At 42.7% G+C, this 27553-nt stretch overlaps 1 protein-coding gene across 1 annotated transcript; it reads right to left on the bottom strand.

Annotated features, from left to right (window-relative positions):
* Window positions 1-44: 44 nt before the first annotated feature.
* TMPRSS7 (transmembrane serine protease 7) lies at window positions 45-25693 on the bottom strand. The gene is made up of 18 exons (XM_083438540.1): window positions 25516-25693; window positions 23826-24027; window positions 22328-22458; window positions 19890-19957; window positions 19399-19592; window positions 17673-17711; window positions 14630-14858; window positions 13977-14107; window positions 12016-12128; window positions 9677-9783; window positions 7954-8090; window positions 6474-6581; window positions 6270-6380; window positions 5247-5363; window positions 3313-3490; window positions 2261-2529; window positions 1084-1220; window positions 45-217 (listed from the first exon to the last, which is right to left on the bottom strand). The coding sequence occupies exons 1-18, from the start codon at window positions 25564-25566 to the stop codon at window positions 47-49; spliced, it is 2493 nt and encodes an 830-aa protein (XP_083294666.1). The 5' UTR covers window positions 25567-25693; the 3' UTR covers window positions 45-46.
* Between the last annotated feature and the right edge of the window lie 1860 nt (window positions 25694-27553).

Raw genomic sequence — 27553 nt, 5'->3', positions numbered from 1 at the left:
AGGACATTTCAGAGCTGACTCTGTTTCAAGTGTAATTGCCGCTAAATTAAAAAACTGAAGGCACATATTTGTGTATCCATGTAGCAAAATTTGACACCCTTGTGTATACTCCGGGGAAATTGGGTCTTCCACAGCCATAGCCCCAGCTAACGATTCCCATCAAGAACCACTTTCCATCACTTTTGCTTCGACATGATAGGGGTCCTCCAGAATCTCCCTAAAAAAAAGACATTGTTTTCAAAGGTCAACACATTTTGCCGTTTTAGATCATTTCTGTTGAAAGCATCAATTATCTACCAATGTGGATAAAAGCTGTCCCCAGGTGTCAGGAACAGGCAGAAGAAGAAGAAGAGTTTGGATTTGATATCCCACCTTTCACTCCCTTTAAGGAGTCTCAAAGCGGCTAACATTCTCCTTTCCCTTCCTCCCCCACAACAAACACTCTGTGAGGTGAGTGGGGCTGAGAGACTTCAAAGAAGTATGACTGGCCCAAGGTCACCCAGCAGCTGCATGTGGAGGAGCGGAGACGTGAATCTGGTTCCCCAGATTATGAGACTACCGCTCTTAACCACTGCACCACACCACAGAGCTCTGAAGAGTATGTGGCAGAGGCATGGGGAATGACCCAGGAGAGGAGGCCAGTCATTTATGGGGATTGGTGCCACTCACAAGGTGGGAGCCGGGGGGGGGGGAGTCAAGGCAGTCTGAGGTAGAGGAAGGTGCACCAGATGTGGCAGAAGAGGAAAAGGCTGTTCAACCAATAGATGAGTCAGTAGACACACTACCTTCTCCTACCCCTCACCCCTCACCCCGTATCCCGGAACCAGGAGACATATGAATTGGGAAGAGCAGTGGTGCCTTCCATGCAGGAGAAGTTTCAGGTTGCAGGAGCACAACCTGTCAGGGGAGGGTATATATAAGATCCAGTTGAGACCAGTGTCATTAGGTTTCCTAGCACAGACCTGAACTGGAATACAGTCAAAAGTCAGTGGTGATATTTTGGCGGGTGGGGGTGAGGAATAGTAAGCAGCGGTGGTGAGCAAGTCTAAGTGGGGCAAGTATATGAGAGAGCAAGGTACTTACTTTGCAGCTATCCCTTTTCCCAGACAGCATCCCAGCACACAGCATGCGGGCTGTAATAAGCCCATATGTTGAATGACACAGTGTTTGATCAACAATCTCTACCTCTGCTTTTTGCAAAACTGCCGAGGTTTCATCATCTGGAAAAGTTTAATAATTTAGGCAAGATGATAATTCTCGAGAACCTGATCTCTCACTCCAGATCCAGATAGCAATCCTTATAGCAACATACTATACTAAACCTGGCCCTTACCAAATCTAAGAAAACCAATAACGTCTTTATTTATATATCTTATGTCTAGAAAGTAAGTTATTATACTGAAATGGGGTTCTCTTCCAAGGAAAGGAGATGTTGGCTTCTGTCCTAGCTCTTATTGTTGTTACTGTTATTATTTATGAGTTTAGAAGGATCAAATCAGCGCTTGTTGTTTCATTGATCTTTACAATAATCCTGTGAGTTAAGTGAATATTACCATCTTCATATTGCAGGTGGCCAACTGAGGCTGACAAAAAGGGCTTCCTTTTACGTTGGTGCCCTCAGGATCCATCATCACCAGTAGAACCATTACAGAAAGCATGTCAGTGACAGGGAATGTGTGGCTCTCCAGGTATTGTTGGACTACAACTCCCATCATCCCTGACCCTTGCCCATGCTGGCTGGGACTGATGGGAGTTGGAGTCCAAGGGTTATAGGCTGCTCCTCATCCCTGGCATGGATGGCACAATGCTGATGCTTCCTTCAAAAAGTTCTACCTTGCTTGTCAGAGTTCAGCTTCTGCTTAAAATGAGCAAAGCAAGTCACTTTTTAATTATTTTTTGCATTTATGTCCCATTTTTCACTCCAAGATGCTCAAGGTGGCATATATGGTTCTCGCCCCTCCTCATTTAATCCCCACAAAAACCCTGTGGCTGTGGCTCTAGGCACTGGCTGCCCCGTGAGTTTCATGACTGAGTGTGGATTTGAACCCTGGTCTCCAAGGTCCAAGTCTGGCACTCTAACCACGACACCACAAGGACTCCCTTTGCTTCTGCTTTGTCACCTAATCCACTATCTGTTTCGAGAAAATATGATTATGCATTGATGTTACAGATACAAACTCTGTGCTAAACATAAAAAGTGAAACAAAAAATCTCTCATTGCAATTCCTGGCATGTTGGCAAAAAGGAGCAGGAAGCTCACCTGTTTCTTGCTTTTGCCCCCATCCTGTTACCCAGCACTTCTCCCCAGTGTGAACTCTGTGTGTGATGGGAGGCAGGCAGATTGGCTGAATTAGCCACTTCATTGTGTCCAGCCACGGAGTGCTTAATTGGAGCAGGGCAATGTCATAGTCATAATTCCTGCTGTTGTAGTACTCGTGCACAATAATCCTTCTCACAGTAGAGACAAATTTGGCTTTTCCTTGAGTGCGCATTCCCAAATGAGCTGTCCAGATTCTAGGATCAGATAACCTTAAGGAAAGCAGATTATCATGCAAGCATCAGTAACCAGACTTCTAGAACAAGGTATGAAAACTCTGGAGCGCGCGCGCGCGCGCGCGCGCACACACACACACACCAGTTGTGAACTATTAGAGCATCAAGTCTCCTTTCCTAAGCCAGACAGAAGCTCTGGGCTTTGGTAAGGAGCTGCCAGGGGAAAATTTAGGGACTAGACTAGTCCCCCTAGTCTACTGACCGCTCACCACTGCCCAGAATGTCCCAGGGATGTACTGGCAGTGATGCCACACTGTTGTGTGAGTCAACTGACTTGGGCGAGGGCACAGCACCAAAATATGTGCATCTTTTGGTACCACGGCCTTGTGCCCCCGTTTTCTTCAGGGGGTGTTGGAAGGTGTGCAACTGAGGAATCTAAAACAAGGGTTGTGGGACTAAGATGGAAGCGGGGAATTTTGTTCAGCCAAGGACCACACCTGCCTGAGACAGGTGCCAGGGGTAGTTGGGCCTGGAGCACAAAGTGGGCTCTGAGCAGGGATCTGCCATGGACAGATGGAAATGGGTGAATACTGGAAAAGCCAAGCACTAGGCAGCCTTGTGCACTGACCCTTCGCCTATGCAAAGGGAGGCCAGGCTATTTTTCAAGCTGCATATTGGAAATTTCATAATTGTGCTGCATGGTTGACTGTTACAAATTAACAGGAGAAGAAGGAGTGCATTGTGCTCCATGTCTATCCCATACGTGCCACTGCTTTGAGAAAGGAGAAGCTATGGATGAAGGGATTTCTAATTACTCACCTGTTCCCTTGAAAGCAATGGGCAGCGGAGAGAAGCCACTCCTTTGATATCACAGAGGCTCCACAGTAAGCAACTCCAGCAAAATGGAGGCTGACTTGCCATGGCCATTCACCTTCGTGGGCATCCAGCCCCCCCACAATCCGGTGGGGCATGTTGCGGTATTTAGTGCTGCCACAGCCTTTGAAAGAGGGTTAACAGTTCAACATTTCCCTTGCAGTAGCAGCCATGGAGGAATACTGATTTTCCAATAATACAGTTAACTGGATGGTCTGTTAACTAATCTTTTTGAATGTGAGCACTCTAAATATAACTAGGGTCAAACTGAGGTCTGCCTATTTGGAGTGCTAGGAAACACATGACAGTGGTCTTGATTCAAATAATCCCTTCAGGTGCAAATTAAGGATTTATTTATGCACAGTTACACAGAAGGGTTTCTGACTTATGTTTTTGTTTTACACGAGACCCTTGCATTGGGGCACACGACTTTTAAAAAACTCTCCCCAAGTTTCAAACACTGTGTACAATTGCCATTAGGAAAAAAGTCGGAAGTCCCCACTGTCTGTATAGAGACCGACACAATATCCTCTGAATTTGTTATGCAAACCTGTGGCTGGTGCAATGAGAGCCTAGTTAGGGGTGAGAATCCATGTAGCACATCATCCATTGGCCTTTATCACATTGTGGGGGAAGGACTGAGATAAGCAAAGTCCTGTTTCCTGCCGGAGAAGCTGCATGTCTTAGATGGTCGGAGACCCAGTGAAACTTTGATTGCCTTACAGAGACCACTGGTAATTAATGCAAATGGTAGATGTCATTATCTCCAATTCTATACTGAGTTAAGATCTTAATCTATTATTAGGGATTGAGGATTTGCAGATTAATTCATGCAGCTGTTAGTTAGGCCTAGGAATTTTCTGTGGTGGATCAAGCACCATAAACTATTTACATTCAGCTGGAAGAAGAGTACCCATAGCTTCAGTTTGCTTCCTAGGTTCAGTCCCTGGCATCTCTAAATAAAAGCCTCTGGAAGCAAAGGATGTGAAAGACCTCTGCCTCAGACCCTCGAAAACCACTGGCAACTCTGACTATCATGAGATAAACGAGCAGTTTGACCTGGCATAAGGTATCTTTCAGTATCTATGGACTAAAATATGCATGGGCTGGGAGAAGCATGTGTAGCTTTGAAAAATGAAGCCAATAATTCACGTGAACCGGAAAGCTGGTTTTGTTTCTGTTTTTAAATGGAGATGTGACTTCCCCATTCAGATGTGAACATCCCAGCTGAGTGTTTCTTATGAGTCATGTTCCCATGCTCACACACATCAGCTTTGACTAGAATTTCTGCCCACGTTGTTATTGAAGCTACCTGTGATCCTTTTAAAATATTCTCAGAATATTACCCAACAACTGATAACTAGTTAGTCTGAATCAATGAAACAATGGCTTTGAGATTCTCTGCCTTATCTCTGCTCCCAGGCTGGGGCTAGTTTGCAAGGAGAGACTCCATTGGTTAGACTCTGGCTGGTGAAGGGACTGAATGCTGCTCAGTCCAACAGGATGGCACAACACTTGCCCCCCCCCCCAGCACCGGCAACCCACACTACACCCCTGTGCAAGGGACTTCCATGCATGCAATGGAACTTCCTCCCCCTCTCCTGTCCCATCCACCCCCACCCTCAAAATCTGGAGGTGGAGTGAAGCCATTGAAGACCATTGAATGCAATGAAGTATTTGATGCACCATAATACTGTAGCACAGCTTTCTACAAACTGGTCGTCTACAGTTACTTTGGACTGTAACTCCCATCATCACTGACCATTAGCCATGATGTAGAATGAAGGGACCTGTAGTCCTACAGCATCTGGAGGATGCCAGATTAAGAAGGGCTGTCCTAGTAAGCATTTTTTAAGGATTGCAGCCTTGATCAGACTTACTGCAATTGTTTTCGTCACTTCGATCGAGGCAGTCTACAATCCCGTCACATCTTGCATTCTGCTTCCTGAAGCAAATATTATTGCTGCATTTAAATGTATTGTTGGTACACGGAATGCCTGAAAAAGAACCAGTGACAAAATACATGCTTCAGCAGTTTCAGTTTTATTCATTTTTTCATCCAAGAAATGAAAATGTTTCAGCGCTAGCTCAGACATTGAAACTTTGGAACTGTAGTTTGTTAAGTGTGTTGAGAGTTGTTATGAGACCCCAATGCCCCTCACTGAGCTACAATTCTCGAAAATGTTTAATGGTCAATCCCTATTCTGCCTGAGCACACATGCCTGAGCAAACTTCCAAGAGACATGTGCCAGGGATGGTTGGGCCTGGAGCACAAAGTGGGAACTCTGAGAATTGTAGCTCTGTGAGAGGAATTGTCACAGATGCCAAACAGATGCCTATCAGAATCTCACTAGTAGATGCTCAATAGCCTTCTCCCCACTTGTGTTCCCCAGAAACTGGTATGCAGAGGCCTATTGCCTTCAGCTGTGGAGGTAGAACATAGCCCTCAAGGCTAGTAGACTTTGATAGCCTTATCATTCATAAATTTGTCCAATCCTTTTTTTAAAGCCATCCATGCTGATGGCCATTACCGGTACTTCATTTTGTGGTAGTGAATTCTGGATTTTTTTTGTGCTCTGTGAAGAAGGACTTCTTTTTGTCTGCCTGAATCCTCCGACATTCAGTTCACATCCAGACGAGGTGCTACCAGCTCACTTTTGACACCAGTACTTGGTGTGTCTTTTTTAAGCCAGAGGCAAAGGGTTGTATCCAATGGTTGCATGAATGGAAAGCAGCCCATTCAACAGATCTTTCTCCTCTCCTGATTAGAAAAACCAGAACCAAAAATAATGGTCTTGAATTGGTATCAAGCCCAAAGTATTGTGGATCACTCCAATAACTAGAATGAGCAATTTGTAAGGTGAAACTGTTGCACTTAACAACTTTTATGGGGTGGGACTCACTTTCAGTACAGTGTCGTTCGTCTTGACCATCTTCACAGTCATTTATTCCATCACAGAAAAGGGAATGGTGCTGTGTTAGGAAACTGGTGTTACAGTTTTGTTTGGGAAGACCTAAAATGAGAAGAAAGGCAGCAAGTCACTAAGAAAGGTAACTTTAAAGAGTGGTCATAATATTTCAGGGCTCATCTGCTACGGATACTTAACCACAAAAGAGCTCATCGCTTTCATCAAAGCAGTCATTGATCCCATCACAGCGCCGAGTTTGTTGAACACATAAGCCTGTATGGCATTCAAAAGTTCCAAGTGGACAAGCTGAAGGCAAGAGGGGAAACAGTTAGGACCTCTAGCTTTCAAAGTAATTTTGGTTCTTACACTTATACTGTGCTGAAGCCTCCACTCAACTATCTCAACAGTTTTCTTTTCCTGCCATATGCTCAGGGCACTTGAGAATTTCTGTGGAATGTTTGTAGGTGTGGTGGCTTTGAGCCTACCTGAGCATTGTGAGGTGTCCAAGTGTGGTATGTGTGCATGTCTCTTTCTCCTAAACATTTGCCCAGTAACTCCGCTGCATTCCTGGCTGCCTGAACTTCAGGACCTTAAAAATCTCTTGGAAGGAATTACTTCATAATGTCTTCCCCTGGGCTTTAACCAAAGCATGGGGACCTGGGAAGGCTGTGGAGTACAGACCTCTGGTGAGATGATGTGTTGAGTGATTGGGCACCTCCAAAGTAAGATAAGAGCAACACAAATTCTGCACTGCAGTCATGAATATTTCATTAAATATTTCACTATCTGATATTTTTCAAATGCAATGCCTTTTCTTATAATGATGGGAAATTGTAAAAAAGAAGAAGAAGAAAAGTTGGAGAAATTAATGGCATAACACCAGTTAATGACACAGTTGGTTCTCCCAAAATGAAATGTGCTTCATAGGTGCTTTTGCATCACTCCTATTTATTACAAAGGGTTAGGAATGCTACTTGGCAGGTACTGCCTTTTAATAAAACTCAATGAAATATTATTTCACGAGTTACTCATCAACCTGAGATAAAATTTAAAACTACCAATTTATCAGGAAAAGAAGATACTGGTCAAAGCTGAGACATAAATTCTAAGAAAGGTAGCATACAAGGACACATCTCAATCTCATGCCATGCTCTACTAGGAAGGGTTAACTCAACAGCTGAGTTGCCGGATCATTTATAGGTGTAATCTATTTCAGCTTTCCCTAATCTGGTGATCAGAATATATTTTGGACTACAACTTCCATCAACCCCAGCCAGGTCAACTCTGTAGATTGGGGGGTAATTGGAGTTGTGGTCCAAAACATCTGGAAGACCCCAGGTTTGGGAAGTCTGATTTATCAGTTACAATTTCATATTTCAGCATATTTAGCAAGTCATGTTGCTTAGCCTGCATTAGCAAGTCATGCTTTTTTTAAAAAAATAATAGGAGCTGCTGCCATCTTATACACATGTTCTTAAAATCATGTCACATCAAGCTTATATAGCTGAAATGTGGATTATAACTGTTGGATAGAAAGTAGAAAACAGGGGGGGGAAAACCTTCACATGCAAAAACTGAGCATTATCCTGCATGCCAAAGATGGCTTCCAGTATTTTGAGTAAAGATGCATTCAGGTGGTGTTCCAAAAGCTATAAAGGAAAGTTAAAATCTGTCTTACGTTGGCTGATATTGTAGCTTCCATATTCTACAAGCAGTGGCTGCTCTGAAATTTTGGAACTACATTGAAACTCAACATTAACTGCAAAGCTTGCAACTCGGAATATTGTTTGATGATCAATGTAATAACCGCAATACCTGTGGGATGAATGTATGTTAACTTATGGGGCATGGAACATCTTTCATCACTAAAAGACAAGAACAGACCTAGTTGTAGTATATTTGAATTCCTCAACGTTTTTAACAACTGCATTCTAAAATCATCACCTGGTACAAAAGAGTAAGAGTAGGGTTCAACTCCTGCTAGCACAACTGGGCTTTCCCCATCCTCTCCTCCCCAATGACTTCCCCCAAATCCTCTCTGGAGGGTCAAGAGAACTGCCAGAACAGCACATAGAGGAAGGAGAGGAGAGGCTGTTCTGTCAATGTAGCAAAAATGCTTGTGCTGGTTGAGTACTACATTGAATTTCCGCCAAAGGAAATTTGTACCTGTGGAAATAATTGTTCTGCCCATTGCCTTTCCACTGGTGTATCTGATAGCCCCTTTCAGTGGACATTGTGGCAATGACACAACTAAAATTGGCATCTGGAGAGTATTGTTTGGGCCATTGTTTGTGAAACATAACCCTTACATCCTAATCAATCTATTCAGACAATACCATTTTTTACATGGCGAAACAAAGTGATTCATAGGTTGCTGCCTTCTTTGTAAAGCTTTCTTATGTGATCTCAGTATTTTACTATGAGGCTGTATGTTTTTTGTATGCTTAGATTAGGGAATTTGCTCCGTCACAGTGACAGTGACGGATGTGCTTTGCATTCAAAAGGTTGCAGGTTAAATTTCTAATTGTCTCCACAGTTAAGCTGGGCAGTAGATAATGGAAAGCATCTCTCTCCACACACCTGACCTGGAAAGTTGCTATCACTCAGAGTAGACAGTACTGGGCCAATGGACAAATAACATCATTAGGTATGTTTCCCATGTTCACAAGTTTCTGAGGTCAAATAATTTAGGGTGCTGCTATACATTTCTATGCAGACACACACACACCAGCATGTTCTCTATTTGCCCCTATAAATATCTGGGCTTAACGTCAACTAGAATGGAGAATGATATCCTTCCAGCTTTTGCCTCTGCCCAACTCATCAGCGGCATGTAGCCCTTAGAACGTTACCTTGAAAGGAATGTGACCCTTGGGCCTGTAGCAGGCAGTGTGGCAGGGCGTCATCATTTATGTTACCTTATGGCAGTAGAGTAGCTCCAACTTACTGGAAGCCAAGAGAGAGCAGGAGGAGCAAGATGTTGTGGAGGCCCAAGCTGAGCAAACACATCAGCTAAGTCAATACGGAGCTCCTGCTGGTGTATTCGCTCAGCACCAACCTCTCCACCATTTAATTCTCCCACTCTCCCTCCCAGCAAGCAGCAGCAACTCCACTGCTGGAAGGTCAGGTAAGCACTGTTGTCTCACTACACCACCAGCTACTGCCTTGGGCTGGAAAGCCTTCTCCATTCTACAATTGACACAAGCCAGACAGGATACCTCGTATCCAAACAATGCTGAAGAATGAACATGAAGCAAATGAGAACAGTTTGTATCTTGCCGTGCGCATTAAAATAAAGGCCATCAGGATAATGTAATGATCCCATGACTACTTGCTATGACTACTTCCTTAATCTGCTGCCTACCTCCTCGAGAATATATAGCCTATATCCATATACTTACATGTGTTCGTTAATTTTCCACCATCCGTGCTCACAGCCTTTAATGCTTTTTTCACTGATAGTATAATTATGAAATTTCAGCGCTATGCCAAGATTTTTCAGGGGAGTCTGTTTTAAGGAAATAAGGGATACATTTTAAAAATATTTTTAACAACTGTGGACAATTCAGCTTGATATTACTCCTACTACTCCTACTCCTACTACTATAAGATACATGCAAGGGTTTCACTTGTCCCAGAGCTCATCAAGATTCATGCAGATACCAGTTACAATATAAAATGGAAACACATCTGATGAGAGCCACATTCTGCAGTAGGTTAAATGTGTGCTAACGTTTGCTACCTCGACAAAAATCACCCGGCTATATTCCTGCAGTATGCTTTGGGTGGAGGCTCTGACAAACTAGGCACCGAAGTCTACTAAGGAATTTTCTCCCTCAATATGTATGATCGGCTCCCAACTTGGATGGCTTTAAAATAAAATTAAACAAGTTCATGGGGAATAATGTTCTACCTCCACCAGGGGGCTGAGCCCTTTTGGGCCCTGAAATATTTTGGGGGAGGGGACCGAGCCCTCCAAAAGGCCTCCCAATGAGGCTGAGCACAGAGCCACACATGGGGCAGCCTCAATGCTCTGGCTCCTCCTTCTCCTCCTCCTCCTCCTCCTGCTGCGGACGGGAAGGAGTTTGGAAGCAGCTCCAGGCTGGTGGTGACAGCAGGAGCAGGAGAAGCCATGGCCATTGAAGCTGTGCCGCTAATGCGCTGCTGCTGTGCTAGGCTTCACTTCCTCTGATGTCATGACATCACACGTACAATAAACACACAAGACGTAACCGGCTGTACGTTTGAAAAAATAAGATATACTATTCGATGTATTGAATTGTAGATTTCAACAGAAGTAGCTCATAAAGTTCAACGAAAAACGTAGAAGACTCAGTGGATCAGTTCATTCTCTAATCAGTTTATGCCTTGTTTAGCCTTGTCTTGCCGTCCTGGGCTTCATCAGTAGTACAAACTCATATATGATATCAGTACTACTATGCTATAAGATCCACTGTCCTGGCTAATATTCTGGAAATCCTTGTCTTAGACTCTGTGAAAGGATTCTGTGGAACTGTAACAACCTTTTGTGTGGATTGTTGGACTTTATGAACAGACAGGTGGAATAGACACTTTCATATATATGGACCTTATGCATAAATTGATTAGTGAATGAACTGATCCACTGGGTCTTCTACATTTTTCATTGAACTTTATGAGCTACTTCTGTTGAAATCTACAATTCAATACAATGAATAGTATGTCATATTTTTTTCAAACGTACAACCGGTTACGTCTTGTGTGTTTATTGAATGTGTTTCACGTAACCAGAGGTTTGTTGTTGTTTTATCACACATACAATGTCAGGATGTCATGCATGTGGCATCACACACTGTGCCACCATTCTCACTCAGATGCTGGCATGTGTGGCCTCCACTGTTGGCTTGTAGGTTTCCTGTATACACTTGGTTGGCCACTGTGAGAATAGGATGCTGGACTGGATGGGTCTTTATCCTGATCCAGCAGGAGCCTGCTTATGATCTTAAATAATAATAATAATAATAATAATAATAATAATAATAATAATAAAAAATTATTTATACTCTGCCCATCGGGCTGGGTTTCCCTAGACACTCTGGGCAGCTTCCAACAAAAGATTATAAATACATTGAATAAACATCAGTCATTTAAAACTTCCCTAAACAGGGCTGCCTTCAGATGCCTTCTAAACATCAGATAGTTGTTTATTTATTTGACATCTGATGGGAGGGCGTTCCACAGGGAGGGCGCCACTACCGAGAAGGCCCTCTGTCTGGTTCCCTGTAACTTCGTTCTCCCCACTGATTAGCTACATCAAGGTCTGATACAGCTGTGAATAAGGGCTTCCAGATCTGAGCAGTGACACCCAAGTTTAAGCACTAACATTCTGCTGGTTCAAAACTGACCACAGGGTCCTCATCACAGCAGTAGCACTTTTTGTTTTCCCTGTGCCAGGCTACAGGGAGCAACAGCACTTGCCGCAGCTCAGATGCCAACTCCTCAGAGCCTTGGGAAAGAGGTCAGACTGGCAGTGGCCAAGAGGAAGTGCAGCTTTCCATCGCCTCACAAGGGAACCTTTCATTTCCCACTACAGCTACTTGACCCACAAAGAGAGAGAGAGAGATCCAAGCTTTGTGCTGAGATCAAAGGGCTCAGAATCTTGCAAAGAGAGACTGACAGACAGAGAGCCCTGTTTCCAACTGACACGAAACACACCAAAGGGCAGTTGCGAAACACCTGCACAATGGGGTTTCAAAATTACCTGGAAACTCCATGTACAAATGCATTTTGGAGGGTAGTAACTTGGGTAATAAGGACTCATGATTCTCCCTTCAAATCGAGGACTTCCCAATGCCAGTATAGCTTTGCCGCATTCTGAGAAAAGAAAGATGTATTTCCTTATTATTGCACAATCTGGAAACCAAGAATCAGCCAAAAGAAGAAGTCATTCCTTCCAGTACGGCTTTCTTTCTTTTCAAGTAATACTTTGTTTGTTTTAGGATTTCTGTCCTGCCTTTTTATATATGTTTCAGGGTGGTGAACAATGAAAACAAGGCAAAACATAGTAGACAGCAGACACAAAACAAGGTGCATAAAAATTAACCAGGGCAAGCCATATCAGCTTTTTCATCACATGGAGGACTCCTTGAGGACATGATGGAGAAGTAGGTCTTTTTTGCTACCATCGTCGCTTCGCTTCATGGTGCATATGGTTGTGCTTCCTAACCGCTGTGTGGTTGGCTTCACACCAGAAGTTGCACCACTTCTGCTCTGGCCATCATCCACCTGCTTCATTGCTTGTAGTTCTGGGGGAAACCAAGGAACTTTGCAGTGTCAGACGGGGCACTCTGTGGTTTTAGTGTTAATTGTCCTTCCCCATCTCAGTATTCCACAGCGAAGTTAGGTCTTCAAAAGAATAACCAGATATGGTTACTGGAAAATCCCCCAGATCAGATTCTTTAAGTCTCTGAGACCATTTGAATTGGTCCTCCACCCCATGGGGGTATACTGATGCTGCAAGCCCAAACTTTACTAGGGATCTAACCATGACAAAAAGATCAATTCCATCCCTCCAACATCTACCCCAGGACTTGCCCTGAAGTGAGGACTAAGTCTAGTGCATGCCCTGCCTTGTGTGTTGTTCTGTCCCCGATTGTCACGGAGGCTATGAAGTCCCAAGCTGAACTAAAGATAGCAGCCTTGGATGAATATTGAAGTCATGCAGAAGTATAATCATGGAGACCACCTCCAACAGCTTGGTTAAGGTGGTCATTGGGCAACTGGGTGGGTGGTTAACCAACAGCACCCCCAGTCTGTCCCACTGACCCCAAAACCATCCCTATTGGAAAAGATGTGACAGATAAAGAGAAAAGGGTGAAATGGACCACAAGGACCCATAATGGGGAAGCATGTTAACAAGAAAAATATATACCTGGTTCCAGTGACAGAATGACCTTTGTTATTTTGAAATGCCCCTATCACTCAGAGCCCCTGCTTCACATGCAGAAGATCCCAGATTCAGTTTGTGGTATGGCTAGGAAGGTCCCCTGTCTGAAATCCGGGAGAGCCGCTTTCAGTCACTGAAGACAATACTGAACTAGATGAATCAGAGGTTTGACTTCATTCAAGGCAGCCTCCTATATTCCTTTGTTACGGTGAAACTAACAACAATCTAATGTCATATGTGTATTTGACAACTACTCCATCTGCTGGCATAATGGAGTAAAAGGGATACTGGTTATTTCTATAATGAAAATGCAACTGATGTTTCACGTTGTGGTATCTGCAAATGGTTGGGGCAGCAAGGCATTTTCCATGCTGCAGAGCTGCACTGCATGGTCTGAGACCCCAGAATCCCTTGCAGGGTCACAGAAGATGCTGAGGTGCAGTTCTTAGATTACATGCTGTTGCAATGGCACCTGAATAAGCTGCCCTTCCATGCAATTACTTGGATTACTTATACAGCTGGGTCAGCCCTGGAGACTGAAGACATTGAGAAGCAAGCAAGCAAACAACTGGTTGTAGAAAGAGCTGAAGTTAGGCAGGTCATGGAAAAGATGAAAGAGAGAAATGCTATAAAGGTGACAGAAAACATAAATTCAGACAGGTATGTCTCACATATCTGATGTAGGATGTATACTGTTTTTGATGGTAAGGGAAAAAACTTAACTAATGATGAGTCTACAGCTGGAGTGTCCACATTTAACAAATGAGAACACTTACTTTCTTGTGGGATGACCTCAAAGTACCCATGAAATTCCTTCACTTTCTTCACTTGCGTGGACTTCAGAGTAACCAGCATCAAATTATTTGTAGAAACGAAAGACAGGAATGAATTGGTTGGTTCACAAATTCTGAAAATAAATTGATTTTTCTTCATGTGTAGAAAGTATGGGAATTACAATGCATCATTAGCCTTGTTACTAGATTTGGCCCTTTGGCTAGCCAATAGTTTAAGGAAGCCACAATAACTGGGATGGTAAACTCATGTTAGACTTTGATACTGTTATCACAGCAGATCCTATAGGGGTGTTCAAAGCCACATCTGCTTTAATCAGTTAATGCAATTCAATAACATGGACAAGATGTTTGCCAATCGCATGCCTTTGGGACCCCTGCCCCAATCTATCCTGCCCTTCCTTCCAAATGACTCCCAGATTATAGCAACACACCCTTTTGTGGGTCTTCCCATAAAGTTTGGTCTGCAAACTGCTGTTAGGAGCAACATACTGCTAGCAAGCAATACCTTGCTAAGGAATCTACAGTGGCTGCCAATGGACAAGTTTAATATACACGTTTTTGTTTTGTTTTTTAAAAAATAAACTTCTTTTCTGCTTGCAGAAACCAAATAAATTGTACTGAAAAGGCATACCTACCGATACAGTATCTTACTTTTGATTGGCATCAGGGAGTCATAAATGGTCAGCGAATCAGTGATGCAATTGTCTGCTTCAATCTGAATGGATGCTACGGAGAGGCGGATTAAGTAGCCGACCAATGCAATCAGTTTGAAATAGCAGATCATCCTTCCAGATGCTGTTGAAATGTCCAATGGAAAGTGCTGGTGCAGCCGGTCTGCATGCAGATCATATATGCAGCTTGAACCTACAGTAAATGTTGATTAGTATCATGGAGATTACAATGCTTGGTAAAAGACAATGCTTAAGCTTTACGGATAGACAAGATAATATTTTTCACATGTCACTGATAAAATATCAATTGATCCGACTGACATTTACAACCAGATTTGCCCATTTAATTTTCTATTCAACCCCCCCAAAAATGTATTTATGTACAGTGGTACTTGGTTCTCGAACTCAATCCATTCTGGAAGTCCGTTCGATTTCCAAAACGTTCAAAAACCAAGGCACGGCTTCTGATTGGCTGATTGGCTCAGGAAACAATGCCGACAGCCGAAACAGACATTCGCTTCCAAAAAATGTTTGCAAAACCGGGTTTGCAGCATTCAGGAGCCGATTTGTTCATTAACTAGGCCATTCAGGAACCAAGGTACCACTGTATTAAAAAAACAACAAGCATTAGCTGGATTTAAATGCCGCTCAATCTAAGCAGTTTGCAAAAAACAATACATCGTATAGATTAAAAATGCCAATAAAAGCAGATGTTAAAACCAAGTTTCATGTGATTTCAGAGAGATATCTCCAGATATTGGTGGCAGAGGTTGCAGGGCAGGTGAGGTGTCAGTCACCTGAGGCAATGGCTTCACCCCACCTAATGCTGCTGCAGCCACTTTTCTAAAAAATGGACTTTTGAAAAGTGACAGGAAAAAATGTGCTGAAAAGTGTAAGATAACAATTGCTTGATGTGACATCATATAACCTTCCCACAGAAACCGCCCAAGACATTTTGCTGCCTGAGGCAAAGGATAATATATTCCCTATCTCCCCATTCCAAAATGCAAACCAGGTTGGCAGCTGCCTCTTACTTTAATAGTTAGAGCATTGGAGGGGAAGACACCAAAGGAACTCTGTGTGTGTGTGTGTGTGTGTGTGGTGTGTGTGTGTGTGTTTGTATGAAAGAGAGAGAGAGAGAGGGAGAGAGAAGAAGAGGAGGAGGAGGAGGAGCTTGGATTTGATATCCTGCTTTATCACTATCCGAAGGACTCTCAAAGCGGCTAACATTCTCCTTTCCCTTCCTCCCCCACAACAAACACTCTGTGAGGTGAGTGAGGCTGAGAGACTACAAAGAAGCGTGACTGGCCCAAGGTCACCCAGCAGCTGCATATGGAGGAGCAGAGACGCGAACCCAGTTCACCAGATTACAAGTCTACCACTCTTAACCACTATATCACACTGGAGGGAGAGAGAGAGAGTATTAGATAGGGCCAGACCAAGAAATTTTGTCACCTGAGGATCCTGCCACCCAAAGCAGTTGCTTCACCTTGCCTCACATGTGGGTCTGCTGTGCTCCCGACAAACCAGAACGAGCACTCAGTAAAGAGCTGGCATTCCCACAAAGTTGTGCAGACAATCAGAATGAATATTCAGTAAACAGGTCATCTGGAAATAATGAGACAGGAGGAGAGGGAAAGACAGAAAAAGAGATATGTGGTATGAATGTATGTGTGGAAGAGTGGGTGAGTAGAGGAATAAAAGCCATTTTCAGATTGCAAGAAGCAGACCTAGAAGAAACAGTTGCTAGCAGGAATGGCCAAATCTATCGATATTTCTGCATCAATTTACTTTTTTAAAAAAACCACACCTCTCATTAAAATGTGGCAGCATTTTAGTGCAGGTGTCTCCCTTTTTGCAAGCAATTGTCCTGATATAATGCATATTATATACCGTATTTTTCGCCCTATAGGACACACTTTTCCCCCTCCAAAAATGAAGGGGAAATGTGTTTGCATCCTATGGGGCGAGTGCAGGCTTTCGCTGAAGCCTGGAGAGCGAGAGGGGTCGGTGCTCACCGACCCCTCTCGCTCTCCAGGCTTCAGGAAGCTATCCACAAGCCTTGGGAGCCCACGGGAGTTCCCGCTGGGCTCCCAAGGCTTGCAGACAGCAGCCTGCAGCCCAAAACCTGGGGAGCGCACCCCGGGCTTCGGGCAGCTCTCCGCAAGCCTTGGGAGCCCAGCGCGACTTCCCACCGGGCTCCCTAGGCTTGCGGATAGCAGCCTGTTCTGGGGGCTGGGGTCAGGGGAAGCTCAGGCTTCCCCCACCCCAGGCCCGCGCCTGGGGGGGGAAATAATTTTTTTTCTTTATTTCTCCCCCCCAAAAAAACTAGGTGCGCCTTATGGGCCAGTGCGCCCTATGGGGCGAAAAATACGGTATATTCTTATGAATATATGCATTTTTATCTATACTTCCTGTTAATAAACACATTTCTGTACACATTATTTGCTTGAAGAACCACATCAAAGATGTGCAATGTGAATTTTGAATAATAATTGTGCTTAGGTTTGCATAATGGTTTGAAGGTGAATTTCCCTCTCATCTCTAGCTGTGAAATCAGGAGCATCTTGGGGTCTTGGGAGATCTGATGTGAGGGCTGCACTTCTGCTGCCTGGTGTCAGTGTACACACTGATTGTCCCTACTGATTCTCTACTTCTACAGTTGCAAGCAAAATATTTTTGAAATATCACCAACTCCTCCTCTAAAGAAGCCCAAACCGTGGTAGTGTCTCCTTCTGAAATTCATTATCTCCCAGAGAAACAGGGAGCATTTCCCAAAGCTGATTTCCCTCTCAGGTTGTTGTAAGAATGACATCTTTGAACACTCAAAAGCATGATCTAAATGCTAAATTGCCCAACAGATCCCATGTATAGCCCTGTACAAAGCCTACATTGTAGAAGGTGATACAGATACGGGCAGGATTCAATTTTCACCACATAATATACGTTTGCCATTTTGAAATGTGTTAAATGGGAAAATGTGTTTTAAAAAAACTCAGTCATGTACCTGTTCCTGTTGTTGAAGAGTAATCTGATCGAAGCCCAACTGCATGGGAGGAGAAAATACAAATGACTCTGCACATATTTAAGCAAACAGACCAGCAGGCAACATATGAATGTAATACAGTATGATCACAACATATATGCATTTAACATGTGTGATTTCAACATGAAGTGGCTGAAGTAGTAATCACACAAATGACATGCAGAGAAGGCAGAGAACTTAAATGTTCTTTCTGTGCAGGGTTTTCTCAGTGCAGAAAGAATCATAGAAGCATAGTTGGAGGGGATCAGAAGGATCATTGAGTCCAAATCCCTGCAACGCAGGAATCTTTCACTTCAATCCACAAGCCTCATGGGTTTAGAGTCCCATGCTCTACTGACTGAACTATTCCTTAGAGCATTTAAGCTCTCAGACTTACTGTGCTCTGGGATGCACTTGTGATATCTTGCTGGAGCTTGAACAGTCCCACGAGATATTGTGAGAGCATCCCAGAGCCTGGTAAAAGCTCTCTGCCTTGCTTGGGGGGAGAGGCAAGGCCCACATGGTGTACAGCTCTGGAAAGGTAAGGATGCTCACACTGAGTAGCTCCAAAGGGCTGGTTGAAGTATACACATTTTTGCATATAAACGCCATCTCTGGAATGTAACCACCACACAATATGAGACTGCACTGCATTGCAGTGTTAATTTGGAAATTGAGAATAGTGACCTATTGATATGACAATAATGTGTGTGAATTTGTGAAGCCACCACAAAAGGATGTTTCCCAGGATTTTATTCAGACTAAAAGACCTAACATGCATTGCAATGAACTTGCAGGGAGAGGGATATGGGATCCCGACAGCTGGTTTCACTCTGGAACTCCATATAGGGTTGGCCGAATACGTTTCTTATTGCTTAAAGCACCCACCCACCCCCACACCGCAAGGTAAGGTAACAGTCCCAAGGCCAACCACCTGAGCTTGAAAATTCCAGGAGTGTCTCTCACCTCTCCATGGTGATAAAAATAATACATTAATTCTCCAGTCTGTTGAGTGGAGGATTCCAGCCTGTGGGGTTCAGGATGCTTCTTCTCAAGCTCCTTCCCCTTAGCAGAGCCACTTGCAAAGCAGCACCCTGCAGGTGGGAACCTCCATGCTCTTGTAGGTGGAGATACAACATCTCCTTCCCCAGTGCTTCTCCTGGCTGTATGTTTAATGGGGGTATTTTAATTTATTTGGGGCTGAATCCAGGGCAGGGAAGGTTTCCCTGGTTTGGGTTGATCCTGGAGGCCCAAATTAGGCCAGGCAGGGGTGCTGTGCACAACCCTATCAAAAACTAGCTGTCTGAAGTAGACACCTCACTCTACTTAATGTAGGGCTAGCTCTGGCACCATATATAAGGTATCAAAGCAGACACATGAGCACATTCCTATATGAGTGGATTGAATTCTATAAGAAAGTCATCAGGAAGGAAGACGTTCCAATGACTCATGGCATCAACTGATGATAAACACAAAGGGACATAAATCCAATTATCACCATCACCCTGTTGAGCGAAAATTGGATTAGCACCATTAGGCCCTGTTCAGATCTCCACATAGCAATTCTGCTTTTCCAGTTCCATGAGGTGATTATTTCAGAGGCAAAAGTTATGGATTCTAGTTTTTTTTTCAGTACAGCAAGCTATTAATTGTGCCAGAAGGTTCACTTTCTTCAGAGGAAAAATAGCAACTGCCAAGGGATACCAACCGCTAAGCACAATGGAGTCCATATCGACAGCAAGGCCTTGAAGACTCCCTACTGAGGTTCGATTGATGATGCTTGTCTGAATTGAGTCCTTTAAAATAGCAGCTACACAATCTTCACAAAACACTTGGCCTTTAGCTTGTGGCACCACAAACACAATCCAGAAATGGACAAGAAGACCCCCATTGTTGTTGTTACTGAAATCAAATGAAAAAAGAAATTACATCACGGCCCTTCTGAGACTCAGGTGCTTGAAAATCTATAGCTTTTCTCATCATTGTTGTTGCTGTTACTGTTGTTTTTAATGTACCAACATTTTTAAAATGTAAGATACTTTATGGGACATGGGAGTGCTTTCTGTGTTTGGATTTGGTCACATATGATGAGGCTTTTGGTTTGCAACAAGAGACAGTACAAGGGTAGTAAATGCTGCAACATGACATTATTTCTCGCTAAGACCCCCAGCCACAAATGAAATGGAAAATATGTCCCACCTGACATCTGAGACAATGGATTGCTTATAGAATTTGGAGAAAGCAGATTTGGTATATACCAAGTTCATCTGAAAGAGAAGATGCACAGAATGGTTGGGCAATCCCACACAGACTAAATTAAAATTAATCTTGCTGAGGGCACTTCCAGATCACTGGTTTATTGAGTATTCATCCTGATTTCTTTGCAGGGCAATTAGACAATGTTGGCTGTTTAATGAGCATTTATTCTGATTTCTTTGTGGGGAGGTTAGACAATGTTGTGTCAAGGAGTTGTTACCCCCACAGTTTCTGGTACATTCCCCTATTACTTTTCTTACCATAAAGAGTTGATCTTTAGGGGAAGGAAATAGGTTATGCAAGACCTTCAAATCAACTTTAATTGTGCAACCTTAATTTGTCTGTATGTGATTGAATCCTGCCCCAAAATAGCAAAAGTCTGGAAGCACCCTGAGAGTTGCCTGATATGCAGTACAGCAGATTCAGCAGCCCTGTTTATTTATAACAAGGATATCATTCTCAGCTTTGAAGGAGGGAGTACTGGAGATTTATGGTACCTTTATGACAAGTTATTTAAGTTGTTGACTGCATTACTCATATTAATGCCAATATAGACTTCTAAGCAAGATTGCGCACAAAAATCCCACCCAGTCATGCAAACATTAAAATATAAGCATCCATATTTAAACTATGCAATAAATCAATCTCATTAAAAATTAAAATATGCACATCTATAAAATATGCAGTAAAACAATTCTATCAAGAAAGCACCGTGATTACAGTAAATCAGAAGACTCAGATTGAGAGATTGAGGGAATGCCTATGTAAACAGGTGCATTTTCAATGTAAAGCATAAGGAATCCTTGGGAAGTGGTGCCTCCCTGGGAATCATGTTTTTCTTCCAGCTCTTGGCTGGTATTCCAGTAAATAACAGAGACAGTGAGTTAAGAGAAAGGGGAAATACAATGAAGACCAGCAAACAGTGCTGAAAGCTTGGTCAGTTGGTTTTGAGCTATCCAGCCCACCAAGACCCATTTATTTTGGGGATGTGGCTGTATAAGTTGCATGGGACCTACTGGATAGTGACTGTGCAGCATAACTCATGCACACAGACACATCTTGTATTTTAAGGATATTTATTAAAGACTGAGGCTCATGCCTTTGCTCTCCTTTGCACCATTTCAAGCACTCATTATTGAACCCCCACCCATCAGCAGTGCCCTTCCACTTCCCTCTTTCTATTGAATTTAGTTCTTTGAAAGCTGTGTACTCCTTCAAGAAGCCACATTAGGACTGCAGCTCAGTGGTTGGGCATCTGCTTTGCATGCAGAAGGTCTAAAGTTCAATCCTTGGCATCTCCGGGGAGGGTTAGCAGGGACTCGTGCCTGAAACCCTGGACAGCTGCCACTAATCTGTGTAGACAATACTGAGCTGGATGGACCAATGGTCTGACTCAGTATAACTGCATTCATTAACTGCATGTATGTGTTGGTGAACCACACCTGGAGTACTGTGTCCCGTTCAGAGTACCACAATTTAAGAAGGCTATTAACAATCCTTGACATGCACAGAGGAGGGTGACCAAGACAATCAAGGGTTTGGAAACCAAGCCTTATGAGGAACGGTTGAGGGAGCTGGGTACGTTTAGCCTGGCTAAAAGACTGAGAGGAGAGAGGATAGCCATCTTCAAATATCTAAAGGACTGTCACATGGAGGATGGAAGAAGCTTGTTATCTCTTCCTCTGGAAATGAAGACCCAAACCAATGGATTCACGTTACAAGAAAGGAGATTCTGACTCAACATGAGGAAGATCTTTCTGGTGGTAAGATCTGTTTGACAGTGGAATGGACTCACTCTAAACTTTTTAGAGTCTCCTTCCTTGGAGGTTTTAAAGCAGAGGTTGGAGGGCCATCTGTCCTGGATTCTTTAGTTGAGATTCCTGCATAGCAAGGGGTTGGATTGGTGACCCTCAGGGTCCACTCTACACTATGATTCTCTCTCTCTCTCTGTTTTCCCTGGGAAGACTGCATGACATTGTAGCATTGTAGTGATGGCCATCAACTTCGCTATAAAAGAGGATTAGACAAATCCATGGAGGATAAGGCAAACAGTGTCTACAAGCCATGATGACTATGTTCTACCTCCACAGCCAGAGACAGTATTACTCTGAATACCAGTTGCTAGGAAATGCCAGCAGGGAGAGTTCTGTTTCAGGCCACTGTGAGAACAGGATGCTGGACTAGGTGAGCCTTCATCCTGATCCAGCAGTAATCTTTCTATGGTACTGCAAATACGACATGGAGAGAAAATTCCAGAATGTGTTATCTCCCTTTATTGACACACTACAAAAGACAAGGATTGCTGGGTCCACACAACCAGCTGATTATTGCATATGCTTTGGTGATAATGTGGAACACAAGGGTTGGCGTTTTTTTCTTACCACTTGCTGCACATTCTGTGCAACAGAGAGAAACTCCCTGGATTCCTTCTGCCGATACTCTGGGAGAAACTCAATGTTGGCAACACGAAATAATCCAACAAAATACAGTGCATCTTTGTTTTCTGCCTGAACTGTAAAACAAAAGGTGAGTGTTATTTTTATTTTTCCTTTTTTGATTATGGTAATAAAAAGAGCACAACAAAGCATCAAAACAATACATTTTTAAAAGTTTAAAATAGTAACGTATCCTAATAGCTTATAATAATAATGTCAAGGTTGCCAGGAATAGTATATTTCAGCCATCAAACATTTGGATGAACAGGGATGTTTTTCAGACTTTCCTTGATGTTAATAATAAGGGAGACAGATACACCTCACCAGGGAAGGCATCTCACAGATAGAGAACTGCTACCAAGAAGGCTCTGATATAGGTCAACACCAACCAGGTAGCACACAATGATAGTCTGTGCAGTCTTGCACACAGTCCTGAAATCTGAATGGTAGATCAGTAATCAGTCATGTGTGTCGCCTTATCTTTTGGACAAAGTACTACTTTAAGAATATTAAAGCAGCATATATCTATTCATGTGTGTGTCGATCCTTACATATAATGACGACTCATTTTAAAAACAAGTAAACTGCTTTGGGGAAAGTATCTTGTCAAGGGCACAGACACTAGCCAATAGCCCCCCACATGATAACCAGGTTTTCCTTAGTATGTTGGAATTTCACTACATAATAATATATTAGCATTTTGCCCTTTAAAAAGTTTTTCACTATAGAGCCAGAAAAATAATGCAATAGCCCAGTCTCAATCATGAAGCAAAACAAGGAAGAAATGCATTTGCAGAAAATGACATAAAGCACACACACAAACTTGGGTTTTGGTTGGTTATGGTGGAGGACAATTCATTAAGAAGAAGAATAGCTAATGGAGACCTTCCTCTCACTTTTGAGCTGTGGGTGCACACCCTATAGAAACAAATTCTCATCCAGACTACTCTCCTATACAGTGGTACCTCGGGTTACATACGCTTCAGGTTGCATACGCTTCAGGCTACAGACTCCACTAACCCAGAAATAGTACCTCGGGTTAAGAACTTTGCTTCAGGATGAGAACAGAAATTGTGCAGTGGCGGCGTGATGGCAGCAGGAAGCCCCATTAGCTAAAGTGGTGCTTCAGGTTAAGTACGGACCTCCAGAACGAATTAAGTACTTAACCCAAGGTACCACTGTATCTAGTTAAATGTTGGGCTCTGAGGAACAGGTTTTCCAAAATGCTGCTAGGATTCTCTTTTAACTGACATTCCGACATACACATCTTCTGAAGGAGAAAAGCAGCCTCCATTGTAAAACCTTTTTCTAGAGCCAATAAAAAGCAACATAATAGAAAACGATTTTCTAGAGCATTGTTTATACCTCTATGAGTGTTCTTTAAATGTAAATATGGGGAAAGGCCTCATAAAGCATTGCCTACAATGGAGATACAGAAACTCACCAATAAAGAGCCACAATAACGTCCAAGTTATAACACCTACAATGAAGAGGACCACTGTAAACAGGATGATTTTATTTTGAAAATTCCAGAGAGACTTGTTTCTTTTGGCTTTCCTCTTTGATTTTGCTGACCTATTGAGTTTCCTTGCAATTCTTTCCCACTTTTCTTCTGAATCTGCCATTTGTACTGATACATTTGATACCTTAATCAAAGAGGGGGGAAAGAATCACATAGATAAATGTCCAGTATCTCTCAGTTCAGCATTTCCCAAAGGCAGACATATTCATTCCACACTTGAATGGCATGCCTTCCCTGCCATTTCTGCCATCGGTGTGGTCCTTCATCAAAATGCCACAGCAGTTGTGATATCCCACACAATCCCGATATGCTTACACAAATGTAAATCTCAATGAGTCTTACTTTTCAGTTAGGGCCACCATACACTCCTAAAACTGTTTCTCATGGTCTGTTTGTTATTTTACTACTGTGTCCTTTGTGCACTATATAAAATAACATACCAGCAGCAAAGAATTTCAACACAATCAGCAGAGATGACAATCTGGAATCTGGTGAAGTGATAGGCTTGAAGCACCCTACACATGCAGCACTAAGGTTGGTACTTACAATTTGTAAATACTACTACTACTACTAATAATAATAATAATTTTATAAATCCGTGCAAATAATGCCACATCTGCTTCCCCCTCCCTTTACTTTGCTGGCTACAGCACAAAACGTTTCTCTCCAGCCCAAGCAGGTGAGGCGGAGTCAGTACATAGCAGCCACCAGGCATCAACTGTCATTACTGCTCAATTTTCCAGCTATCAGTAGCCATCAAATAAGCACCTTTTGCTATTGAAACACTCAGTTCAAAAAGGGCCATCTCCCATATCCAAAGTGTCCTGTGCTTCTTTGTGAAGAAGGGAAGGATATAAGTCAAATCCTATTAACAGGGCTTCACATTTTTCCTGGTCAACCCTTTCTCCCTTTAAATATTTCACAGGGACTATAAACTCTTTTGAACTTCCTTGCTTTTCCTTCCATCATACTATTTGGTCAGACACCAACAGCAGAACAGTGCATTTTCAGCACGGTTACTTTATCCAGCAAATTTCATAGCTGACTGCTACAATTTAAGTATCTCAAATTATTCCTTTAATCGGTTAAAGAACAATGTGTCTCCCTGCCCCCTCGCTTGTGCCACCTCTGATTATGCATTGTAGAATTCATTCCCATTAATAAAGCAATTTAAGTATCACAGAACACTGAATTATTTAAGTCCTCCTCTTCCTTTTAACCACCTGTCAGCAGTCCAGGATAGCAGTTACTATGCCAACTAGCTGAATGCGAACTATATTTAGATATGCTGTATAATTAATTGATTTGTTTTTCAAAAATTGCACCCAGGAATGAAATAAGTTTTAACAGAACTTCACTCCGCCTCCTGATGCGAATCTCCTGCCATCAGTTCTCAAGGGCTGATCTCGTGCCCTATCAATTGCATGTAAATAAATGCACATCATATTTCACCTAAAAAACCAGTTAAAATCAGCTACAGCATTGACAGCGCCAATTAGTTCCCAGATATCGCTTTCATAATTCATGGGTTCAGCAAGTATATGATAAACAGAACACATTGTTATTTCAACCAGGCACAACATTGCAGTGCATTTCAAGTTTACTTACTTACACTTAATTCATCTTCAGGATTAGCAGGTCTGTCACTGCCTTGTTCGTCCATTGCAGGAGGCTGATTCTTTGCAAACAAGCAAGCAAGCAAACAAACAAATAAACAGAACTCGCACAATGAGAGCTGCAGGGATCTACTGCCAAGGACTGTTAGAAACTATGCTTGAAGAAGAACTGGTAACACCGTTAAAGCAGACTTTCCTGGGGTGGCATCAATTTACATCGAAGAATTTCCATTGGTAATTTCATCTGCCCTTTTCTGCTGCTGCTGTGAACATTTCAAAAGAAACAAAACATTATCAGGCAGCACTGGACTCCAAATTTGGCTGCTCAAATTATCTTCCTAATACTATAGGACATAAAAAAAAATTGTATTTGTATGTTATGTATACTTTAACATTGTTAGCAGCAAGGCTTAGACACCTTTCAATGGCAGCGCCTCTCGGGGTGCCTGCTGGTTTAGGTAAGGATAAGTAATTAAAAGTAATTAAAACAGAACAGCAGGGAAAGAAGAGGGAATGGGGTGTAAAGAAGTCTCACAAAGTTCTGTTTTTGACGACTACTTCCATGTTGTTTTTGAAACATCAAATGTTAAATTCTATTTTTTAAAAATCTCCTTTTTTGGTGCCCCCACTTCGTAGGTGCCCTAAGCAAGTGCTTAGTGTGCTTATTGGGAAACCCAGTACTGCGCCAAGGATGCCAACTTGAATAAAGTATTGTGGGGGCCCAGGAAAGCCCTGCCCCACATAATTTATCACATGACACAGTGCACACACATCATTTGAATGGGAATGCCCATCAACTTTGCGGGGGTCCAGGGAGTTGGTTCCTATGCACTGCACATGGCGATGCTGGCATTGCAGCTGGGCATCACTAGAACAGCAGAGTTCTGCATGTCGGTTGCCTAAGATCTTTTTGCACTAACCTAATTCTGAACCTAGATGGATGTGGCCTTTTGATACCCTTTGCCTCCTCTTAGTGATTTATCCCTTGCTTCTTTCAATTAAACAGAACATTCAGGTTCGCACATCAATCTAAGAGTATAACTATGCTGCAGACGTTAAGTAGTTTAGCAGTCCTGTTTGAATATAACAGTAAACTGTGGTAGAACATTGCAAGATAATCAGGTGTGAGCCTGGGCCACCATCCAAATCTATTTCTCTAGCCCCTTGAGGCAGATGGGGGTGAGGTGCAGGGGGTCACATGAGGATAGCAGAGGGAGCTTTTTTATATTAACTGGTATGTAACTTGTATAAAGAAAATAAATGATAACAGATGAGCTGGTTGTGTGGTTAGGGTATACAACCCAGGTCAGAGGCATGCATGAAGCTGAAACTCAGTCCTACCACATCTCCTGTATATAACATTAGGGCATTTTGACTGAAGTTTTTGACTTTCAAATTTTAAAAATGAGTGGTGCTAAAAAGTTGTAACATGACTTGGGAATTCAAAAGTTATTCTGGTTAAATTAATATAATTTAGCTTTGCTTGGTAAGTAAAGCATGCGTAAAATTGCATAGAAATAATTAAAAATGATTGCCTAGCACTTGTAGTTATATTATATATCAATATTATTTCTTATTACTATTATTTAGCATTACCTGACATTTGCAGAAGGTGAAATTAAAGTTCTTGGGTTTTCTGAAAGCAGTTTATGTGGTCCTTCATCAAACCTTGACCAAGCTGAGTGTTGTCCGACCACAAAACTTACAGCATATTTGAATTCTTCACACCAAAAAACATGTTTTTAAGACTCCTCACTGAAGTAAATGGCAAAAACTACGTTTCACCCCCTAATGGCATGCCCTAATATGTCGTACAGAGTGAACCGCTGCTCACAAACAGCACAGATTTAGTGGAGTTGTAGAGCTAGTAACGCAAAGCCAAGAAAACTCTTGCCATTACCCCTAGCCCTTTCCAAAAACAGATAAGGAGCTATTCCTGAAAGTTCAACCATCTTTGTAAACTGTCCTGTGAGATGCTGGGAAAGGCAGCAGAGAGCTCAGTGGTAGAGTACATGTTCTGCAGGTATAATGACC

The sequence above is a fragment of the Podarcis tiliguerta genome (assembly GCF_965153285.1).
Source record: "Podarcis tiliguerta genome assembly, chromosome: 4".
In the NCBI taxonomy this organism is placed as follows: domain Eukaryota; kingdom Metazoa; phylum Chordata; class Lepidosauria; order Squamata; family Lacertidae; genus Podarcis; species Podarcis tiliguerta.
This window is presented reverse-complemented; position numbering and strand designations above follow the sequence as displayed.